This window comes from Olea europaea, chromosome 11 (assembly GCF_002742605.1).
Source record: "Olea europaea var. sylvestris chromosome 11, O_europaea_v1, whole genome shotgun sequence".
Classification (NCBI taxonomy): domain Eukaryota; kingdom Viridiplantae; phylum Streptophyta; class Magnoliopsida; order Lamiales; family Oleaceae; genus Olea; species Olea europaea.
Genome location: NC_036247.1, coordinates 3,947,796 through 3,958,471, shown reverse-complemented (window position 1 = coordinate 3,958,471; position 10,676 = coordinate 3,947,796). Strand labels below are relative to the sequence as shown.

Sequence of the window (10,676 nt, the reverse complement as noted above, 5' to 3'; positions counted from 1 at the left end):
TGGAACCTTATTTGCCAAGGAGAAAAATAGACAGCTTTGATCCATTGCCAGGGGTAAAATCTTGGCTGCTCCAAAAAATATCATTGCCAACGGGCAAATTTTGGCTAATAAAAAAGGAATTGGCCATATCGCAATAGTTCAACCAGTAGGAAGGATTTGGATAGATATTTAGAAGAGGAAATTATAGAATCTAAGATATTTAAGCCCCATTTCATACACATTAATTTAAAAATGAGAATGAAAAATATAGCCGTTATGGGCCCCATACAAAAGATAGAAATTCAAATTCGGTGGCTTGATGTGATGAATAACGATCATATTTTTTATTTTAATGAAGAAAAAATGAGAAACAAATAGGGGCTTAATAATCCCATTTCAAAAATCAGAGGTCAACTTTACTATTTTAAAAATCAGATTTATTATTAATTAATCTATCTAATCTAATTTCAAACCCTAATTTATTCCTGCCTACCTTTCTCTCTCTATATTCTCACGATCTTCCCTCAGACAGCCATCTCCGTCGCCTCACCTCTCAACAACACTCTCCACTCTTAACCTGAAAGCTCCGACGTCGAACTGAAGCCAAAATTTATTTCTCTATTCTTCCTGTCCCTGACAATCTGTCTTTCTCTATTCTCTCTTCATTATCTACTCTTCCGAAAAATGCAGATTGCCGCTGCCTAAAGCAAAAACACAGCAATGATTTTGGCGAGCAACTGCGCATGAGCATCGCACAAGCCGTTGCGAAACAGATCTGTGAGATCTGCCCGAATTGTTAATGCTTGTCGCGATGGAAATGGCAATTTGTTACTTCTTGTGGTTTGTTGATGAGACTGTTTTCGTTTGTTACTGATAGGTCTGTGAAGGAGTGTGCAATTGTGGTGGTGTCTGTAGTGGTGATGGTTTTTGCAGTGCTCTGAGGTGGTGGTGATGTTGGCGGTGCTTGTTGTTTTTTAGTAGAGCCGAAGGAAATGGTTGATTTAAGTTGGTGATTGTTGAAACATGTAGTGGTGGTGGAGGAGACGACAACACCGAGTTTGGGGATTTTTTGGTGGTGGTGTGACGGTGGCAACGAAGATGTTGAGTTTGGGGATTTCTTGGTGGCAGTGTGGTGGAGATGGAGATGGTGGTTTTGATTCTTTGTATAGGCAGTGGTGCCAACCATGATGTTGGTGAGGTGGTGGCGGCGACGGCAGTGATGGTTTTGTTGGTGTTTGAGCCGCGATTATGGTTTTTCGAGGTCAATGGTGGTAATGGTGATCATGTCAGTGATTGTGAGTGGATGAGATGGGGTTGGATGCTTGTGACCAATTAGTTGGTTAATTGTGATTAATAATTAGTTAATTTGTAATATGTAATCTAAAACTTATAATTACGACTCACAATGATTAAGTTGTGATCGAAAAATTAATCGTGACCAATTAATTTAATAATTTGCAATGAATAAATGAGTTGTGATCAATAAAAATTTTGATTCTGTGACCAACGAATAATCTGTGACCTATAAAATTTATTATTCGTGATCGAAAAATAATATGTAACTTATAAATTTTTTTATCTGTATCCGAGAAATATGGTGTGACCAATAATTTGATAAGTTGTGACTAAAAATTAATCCGTGACTAATTAATTTTTTTATTTGTGACCAATAAACAAAAATGTGACCAACAAATTTTTTGAATTGTGATCGTAAAATAATTTGTGACCAAAAAATAATAAGTGACTAATTAAATTGTTAATTTATAACCAAATTGTATAGATATGTGACTTAAATATATTTAATTAATAAAATAATTAATTAATTCATCAAATCATAAATAAATTTTAATAAAAGTTTGATTTTTGAAGTTTAAAACTTGTTTTCTTAATTTTGAAATGTGTGATACTTAAACTCTTACTTATGAAATTTTCCCTATTTAGAATTTATATTTTCACAATTCTTAGGTCTGTTTCCGTTTGGGCCCATTTATTGACGTACATAGAATTATTGTTGAGCATTTCAAATGAAACGGTAAAATTATATTTATTCATTTAAATTTTGCATTTAACATGTTCCATCACATAAAACTCAATTCATTCATAATCAAATGTCTGACGTTTGCATAATTATTACAAATAAATGACAATGAGATTTGAATCAAGTTTTTCTTATTAACTTGGAAATCTTGTTAATCCACTCGTCTAAACATTTAAATGGGTAGGGAAGAATTAAAAATATTTATTTAAATATGTTTTTTTGATATTTATAGACTTAAAGAAGAACTAGAATTTTATTGGTTATATCGAATGTTGTAGAAATAGAATCCGACCCATTGTTTCAACTTGAAAACAAATTCGGAAACCAGTCCAAACTGAAAACAAAGTTTGGATTGACTCCAATTTGACTAATTATTTTGTGTTGGAATCAACGGTTGAACCAATTGTGAAAATATTGATTTTACCATATAATTTAGTTATGAAAAATACTTATTGTATATTACCATTTACATATTCTTTTACAAATTAATGGGATGGCAAAAATAAGTAAGGGAAATTTTATTTTTATTTAGTCGATGAGATTTTGATTCATTCAAATCTTATAACATCATTTGTTAGTAAGCAAATCTATAACTTTTAATATACAGGTAGCACAATCATTCAATTAATACTACTGTTCTCTCTTGCCACTAGCCCATTTATAATTTTGAAAAATGTATTATAAAATAGTAGATTGATAGAGAATGTGTGGTTAAAAAAGAAAAAAATTTAATTTGTGTTTAATACTTAAATAAAAAATGTGTGATTGGAAATAGAGTTGAGCTGTTTGTACAACGGCTTTTACAATTCCCTCACGTATGGCGGGACCCATGCCTTTTTTTCATTGTTGCGGCCTCCCACTGTGAGGGGCTCTGAATCGTGTTGAATGTCAAGTGGTACACACATCATGATTCTTGAAAATAAGTAATATAAAAAATAACATAATAAAATATAAAATAATGGAGGACAAGCTGGGCTAAATTGCAGAAAAACATGAAAGCAAGGCCCCGACTACAAGAGAAACTCACTCCCGGATACCATGGGAGCGGCATGCCTGCCATTTTACCTGCAAAAGCTGTTACCCCAATTAAAATATTGAACCAAGAAATTCGATATTTAAGAGTGCTTACTTTTGTGCGGTCACGCTTCTTTTTAAAGATTATTGTTTAAATCAACTATAAAGTTACTTTAACAAAGGATTTGACAGAAATTTTGATATAATTACATTTTGATAGTAAATGATTTAATGAAAAAGTAGAAAATATTTTAATTTATTCAACGATAGAATGTCATGTGATAATATGTCAAATTTTATATCGAATTTGATATTCACGTAGGATGATTGCTAAATAAAACAATTTCTAGACGAGACAAGATTTTTTTTGTTTTTGTTGGATTAATTAAGTTATTATTTGGCTCCCATTTAAATTATAATTTATTTTTCTTCATTTTCTTATCAACCACACATTATTTAATAAAATAATATTATACGTAATTTCAAAAAATTTTCTTTATTTTTTAACCACACATACTTTGAAAAATTACTATTTAAAATATATTTTCCCCAAATTCTTATTATATGCCAAACAAGGACTAAATATTAGTCTTGCATATGCTTTTTATCTTAAACTAAAATGATGAAGGAAAAATAATTAGAAATTAAATTCAAACAAGTAGCACTTATTTTAATCTAACTTACGTAACATCCGCTAAATTTATATTCAATTTTCAAATTACAGAATCAAAATTTTAGTGCGTTTTTCATGAGTAAGAAATGTGTGATGCTTTCATATAACAAGTATAGCCACAAAAATCAAACGTTATGAAGAAATTGATCAACAATCAACTTTAATTAAATAATATTTAACAACCATAAGCATTTTAAATTGTTATTAATAAGTGTGTGACAGGTGGGTGGATTTTACTGAAAATGTAAATTAAATTTCTAAATAAAAAAATTCTACACCTTTTATATGGTTACGTTTGCTAGTGTTATTATTTTAAACTCTTTCTGGCAAAAGAGTTTATTTCACATGTACATCTCTAAAATTCACGTACACGTCATGGCGTCCTCTGCTGATCAAAAGCCCCACGGCCACCTACCAGTCCACCATGGCGCCACCACGGCGCCACCCCCGACTCCGTCGACCCAATCCAACCTCACCTCAGAGTCCACCGAAGATGCCATCTCTCGTCTGCTTCACCGCCTTCCTTGTAATCTTTCCCTCTCTCTGCCAACCCGCGGCCGCTCCTCTCCACTCTCCTCCACCACCACCTCCGTCATCACTCCTCCAGTTATCTCTCTCTCCGATCCCTCCCCGACTCTCCACCCTTCCCTCCTCTCTGCCTCCCAAGAACAAGGCTTCTTTCAGCTCATCCACCACCTCATCCCCTCACACCTCCCTCCGATTGCGGAAACAACATCTATCTCTCTTTTCGACCTCCCTCACCACCAAAAGCGCCTTCTCTTCCCCAATAACTGGCCACTCGGCTTCAACTCACCCGACGACGACGACGACGACGACAATGACGACACCACTACCAATGGTAGTGAGTCTTTCTGCCTCGACTTGTCATGCTCGAACGAGTCAACAACCGAGTCGAATTTGGACTTGGCTTCTCTGCGTGAGTTAACTAGCCAAATGGAGAAGCTGGGGTTGAAAGTAATGGAAGAATTAGCTTCTGCAGCCGGGTTTGAAAATCCAGCCCGAGACGATCCATCTCGGGTCCGTTCTCTAATGTGGATATCTAATGGGCCCAATTCGAGTCGGATATATCCATATGTAATCGGGTTGCATTATCAAATAAGGTGTCAACAATATTCATTGTTGTCGGATTCGGGTTGGATCCATGTATCGCCCCAAGTGGACTCTGTGCTTGTTACTCTGGGAGACATAGCTCAGGTCAGTAATAAATTATGGCCCCTTTGGTGGCCCCATTTTTTTTAAATTTTAATAGTTGAAATAGTATTTTTTGAAAAATGTATAGTTGGAAAAGAATGAAATTATTTTTATTTACATGTAATATTATTTTATGAAAAATTGTGTCGTGGAAAATAAGTGAGAAAGAGTTGGAGAGAGAATGAAAATGGAGCCAAACGGTGGCATATATCCATTAAATTAAATTTTATTTTTTCAATCTTTTTCAACAACTCATTCTCAAAATAATAATAATAATAATATTCCAATCATTTTAATTTGAAAAAATGGGAGCAATTGGGCCAAATAATTAATAATTTTTTGATTCAAATTGAAGTTACTGTTCTCTCCCATACGTGCAAAGTGTAAAAAGGCTTCACAATGTTATTCTAAATTGAGAATGACAGTCAAAAATTCATTTAGCTGTAAACAGGACGGTCCCACATAACCTAGCAGCTCTGAGAAATTGGGTATTTTTTATTATATGGTTTTGATTAATTTGCATTGGACACGAAAACGAGTTATTGAATACTATTTGATTAAGGAAAAATGACAATTTGCGGGATGATTAGGTGGGATGGTGTCGAGGTGATTGGTTGGGTGGGGGCCAGGACAAGACGATTCATTTTCTTTCTTTTTCCTTTCTTTTTCTTTTTTATTTGTTATCACAAGTATAATTTGATTAAAGAGTTTGGTTTATTTCGGCTACAAGTCTAGTACTTGAGGTGCACGCGCACACCTACCTGCCAAAAGATGACGATTTTTACATCAAAACCTTAGGTTGAAGTATTGAGGCTCCCGAGTTTAAGTTGAGGAAAATTTATACGTAACCTCGAAGTGATTCTGTTTCATTGTATTCCATCCATATCCTATTCCATTGTAGGTCATTAACATAACATTTGCTATTTTTTTGCCAATTTATCTCATATAATGTAGGAATATTTCATCCATGGTCTTCTTCGTGTTCTGCAACTAAAGGACTTAGAGGAGTTCATGCACGAAGAAATTTACTAGAAATCGTTGGATGAAGTTAAAAAATATTATATTTTAACCGTACATATTGAGTATAATATTTTTGATTGTAGTCCGCATAATATATTCCTACATGTCTCTACATGCTTTGAGTCAAGTTCTCTCCAAATGTTGAACTGTTCTTGGTTATCATTGGGATACAACTATTCGAACTATGATATCTCAATGTTCTTTTTATTGTTGGATATTTGTTAAATAAATCGATAATTGAAAAACGATTAAAGTGACTTCGTATCGACTTCGAGCAAATACTCAAAAGCTCGACTCAATCCGTTTAGGCAAAATTGTTTGCCACTTCGCCGCTTCGGGGCGCACAAACGGGGATCGACCTGCATGTATTGAAGGGTATATTTGGCATTTCGAAAACCAATATCGGATGAATGAGAAATTACGAAAAAGGACGAAAATCAGTGAATAAACACCTTTCATAAAGGTGCATTGTTTGGAAAGGGTGCATGGTTTGGCCTCAACGTGCATGGTTTGACCTCAACTATTTCGTCCACACCCTTTCATGGTCTATAAATAGGACCCTTTGGGTGTCCTATTCCTCACAATTTTGATATGCAAAACATCTCTCATCCTCTCTTCTATTTAAGATCAAAATCATTTCATTTATTTTGATTTTCCTTCATTTCATCCTTGGAGTACATAAGCCTAAATTTGGTTCGTTGTACTTGTGTTTTGGAGTGCTACAAACACAAGTGTAGCCGTTGTATTTTGGGAGTCGATTGCCGAAATCCGTAGGCACCGTTGCGGGGCAAATTCGACTTAAGGACAAAGAGTCCAACTCTTGCCTCGGCTTTGTCCCTACTTTCTTCTTCTTCTTCTTCTTGTTTGTGTTTTCTTTGCCGTTACTCTGTCCAATTTTCGGCACGGATTTACAAACCATCATTATACTTATTTTGGCGTCACTATTCACAAAATTTATCCAACAATCTTAAGTCGAATTGATATATATTTTGTAAAAGTGACATTCTTGTTTGGTTAAACTTGTTAAGTTTAACTTCTTCTTCACTTCTATTTTTGGTTGATCTTCTGTTTTACGTAAACAGAAATGAATACGGTTCTTAATACCGATACTACTTCGAATGAAACTTCGAACATGGGAACTTCTGAAGGAAGTGTTCCTACCAGTATGATTCCTCCCGTTGTGAATACAACTACTACTAATGTGATTCCACCGGTTGTGGGTGCCCCTACTATCGCACATTCAAACTCCGTTTCACATGGGGAAAAGTCGGATAAATTTTTTGGGGTTGATTTCAAAAGGTGGCAACAAAAAATATTGTTTTATCTCACAACCCTCAACTTGGCGAAATTCTTGAATGAAGATCCTCCCGCCATACAAGAAGGGGAAAACAATAGGGCATCTTTGATTGCTTTGGATGCATGGAAACATTCGGACTTCTTATGCAAGAATTACATTCTTAATGGCTTGGACAACGCCTTATACGGTGTATATTGCTACAAGAAATCTGCAAAGGAACTATGGGAGTCCTTGGAAAAGAAGTACAAGACCGAAGATGCGGGAACCAAGAAGTTCATTGTGAGAAAATTCTTGGACTACAAAATGGTAGATTCGAAGACCGTCATCAGTTAAGTGCAAGAATTGCAAGTCATACTCCATGACATTCATGCGGAAAATATGTCCGTGAGCGAATCATTTCAAGTCGCTGCAATTATCGAGAAACTTCCACCCATGTGGAGGGACTTCAAAAACTATCTCAAGCACAAGCGCAAGGAGATGAACATTGAAGAACTTGTGGTTCGATTGAGGATTGAAGAAGACAACCGAAGTTCGGAAAAACGAGTTGGGAATAACATACACAAGCAAAGGCAAATGTGGTAGAATCTAGCAACAACAAAGGAAAGAAGAGAAAGCATTCCGTTGAATCTACAAAGAAGAATGCAAAGAAGTTCAAGGGCAATTACTACAATTGTGGAAAGGCTGGACATCGTTCGGTTGATTGTCGCAAACCTAAGAAGCAATCCCAAACCAACATTGTCGAATATGATGCCATATCAAATGGCATGTCCGATATGAATTTATCGGCAGTTGCTTCTGAATGCAACCTTGTTGGAAATCCCATGGAATGGTGGGTTGATACGGGTGCAACCCGTCACATTTGTGCCGATAGAGGAATGTTCACATCATACACTCCAACTGAGGGAGAAAATTTGTTTATGGGGAACTCTTCAACATCCAAAGTGGAAGGACAAGGCAAAGTGGTCTTGAAGATGACGTCGGGAAAAGAACTTAGCCTCAATAATGTCCTTCACGTACCGGATATTCGCAAGAACCTTGTGTCGGGTTCTTTGTTAAGCAAGAATGGCTTTAAACTAGTCTTTGTATCGGATAAGTTTGTACTTACCAAAAATGATATGTATGTAGGCAAAGGCTATGTAAAAGATGGACTATTCAAAATGAATGTCCTAACTGTTGTGTCAAATGCTACAATCAATAAAACGTCATCTTCAGTTTATATTCTTGAGTCATGTAATCTATGGCATCATAGATTAGGACATGCAAACTTTAATTCAATACGAAAGTTAATGAATTTAAGTTTACTTCCGAATATGCATTTTAATAATGGAAAATGCGAAACATGTGTAGAGGCAAAAGCGGCCAAAACACCATTTCATTCGGTTGAACGAAACACCACACCATTAGAACTAATTCACACGGATGTGTGTGATTTGAAGTTCGTACAAACAAGGGGTGGTAAAAAGTACTTCATCACATTCATAGATGATTGTACAAGGTACTGTTATGTGTACTTGTTGAAAAACAAAGATGAAGTTTTGGAAGTGTTTAAACACTACAAAAATGAAGTTGAAAATCAATTTGGAAAACGAATCAAAATGATTCGTAGTGATAGAGGTGGAGAATATGTTGCACCATTTGAAAAATTTTGTGCAGAATCTGGAATAATTCATCAAACAACGGCACCATATTCACCACAATCTAATGGAATTGCTGAACGCAAAAATCAAACGTTAAAGGAAATGATGAATGCAATGTTAATTAGTTTGGGCTTACCTCAAAACTTGTGGGGGGGAAGCCATACTTTCTGCAAATCATATCCTTAATAAAATACCACACAAAGATAAGGTTGAATCACCTTACGAATTATGGAAATGTCGGAAACCTTCCTACAAATATCTCAAAGTGTGGGGGTGCTTAGCGAAAGTACAAATACCCAAACCTAAATAAGTTAGGATTGGACCAAAGACAATTGATTGTGTCTTTATTGGATATGCTATCAACAGTAGTGCATATCGATTCTTGGTTCACAAATCCGAAGTACTTGATGTACACGTAGGTACAATTATTGAATCAAGAAATGCGGTCTTCTTTGAAGACAGTTTTCCGTGTAAAGAAAAGGAAGTAAGTTCAAATAAACGAACTTATGATAACATACATGGAAAGAATGATGATCTTCAAGTAAATGAAGAATCGAGACGTAGTAAAAGGCAACGAATTCCAAAGACATTCGGTCCAGAATTCGTAACCAATTTACTTGAAAATGATCCTAGGACATTTGATGAAGCAATGTCCTCTCCCGAAGCTCCTTTTTGGAAAGAAGCTGTACACAATGAAACTGAATCCATCATGAGTAACCGTACTTGGGAATTGGTTGAACTCCCTCCGGGAAACAAAGCTTTAGGCTGTAAATGGATCTTCAAAAAGAAATTGAAGTCGGATGGATCAATTGATAAATACAAGGCTAGATTAGTAGCCAAAGGGTATAGACAAAAAGAAGGACTAGATTTCTTTGATACCTATTCACCCGTTACAAGAATTACGTCTATACGTGTCTTGATTGCAATCGCAGCATTGCATAATCTTGAAATACATCAAATGGATGTCAAAACCGCGTTTCTAAATGGTGAATTAGAAGAAGAAATCTACATGAAACAACCTGAAGGGTTTGTTGCACCAGGAAATGAAAAGAAGGTGTGTAGACTTGTAAAATCATTGTATGGATTGAAACAAGCACCGAAGCAATGGCATGAAAAGTTTGATAAAACTATATTGTCAAATGGCTTCAAAATCAATGAATGTGACAAATGTGTCTACATTAAAAACGCACCTAATGAATATGTAATCATATGCCTATATGTTGACGATATGCTAATTATGGGAAATAACTCCAAAGTCATTTCCTCGACTAAGAAAATGTTAACAAAACATTTTGACATGAAGGATATGGGAGTGGCGGATGTAATATTAGGGATTAAAATCTCTAAGACATCCGATGGTTTGTCATTGTCTCAATCACATTATGTTGAGACTATACTTAAGAAATTTAAGGCGTATGACGATAAACCGGTTAAGTCACCAGTTGACTTAGGTATCCACTTAGCCAAAAATACTGGTGAGCCCGTATCACAATTGGAATATTCGCGTGTCATTGGTAGTTTAATGTACATTACCAACTGCACAAGACCGGATATAGCATACATAGTCAACAAGTTGAGTAGATTCACTAGTAATCCAAGTGTTGTACATTGGAAGGCATTAAACCGAGTTCTTAGATATTTAAGACACACGGTTGAATATGGATTACACTACTCAAAATATCCTGCGGTATTAGAAGGATATACTGATGCAAATTGGATATCTGACACTAAGGATTCAAAATCCACGAGTGGTTATGTATTTACCATTGGAGGTGGAGCCGTGTCCTGGAAATCGTCTAAGCAAAC

The 10,676-nt window shown here is 35.5% G+C and overlaps 2 protein-coding genes across 2 annotated transcripts in view; both read left to right on the top strand.

The window, feature by feature from the left end:
- The first annotated feature begins 4,015 nt into the window (after positions 1-4,015).
- LOC111403036 (gibberellin 2-beta-dioxygenase 4) overlaps positions 4,016-10,676 on the top strand; it is a 9,088-nt gene continuing 2,427 nt past the window's right edge. Inside the window, exon 1 of the mRNA XM_023031381.1 lies at positions 4,016-4,919. Within this exon, the coding sequence (XP_022887149.1) occupies positions 4,050-4,919 (870 nt within the window). The 5' untranslated portion in view covers positions 4,016-4,049. The remainder of the gene's footprint in view (positions 4,920-10,676) is intronic.
- LOC111403037 lies at positions 6,937-7,754 on the top strand. Its single transcript, XM_023031383.1, has one exon. The coding sequence runs from the start codon at positions 7,021-7,023 to the stop codon at positions 7,564-7,566; it is 546 nt and encodes a 181-aa protein (XP_022887151.1). The 5' UTR covers positions 6,937-7,020; the 3' UTR covers positions 7,567-7,754.

What these genes read in the sequence shown, in the direction of transcription:
- LOC111403037 (XM_023031383.1), top strand. Translation starts at nt 7,021, where the DNA reads ATGAATACGGTTCTTAATACCGATACTACTTCGAATGAAACTTCGAAC.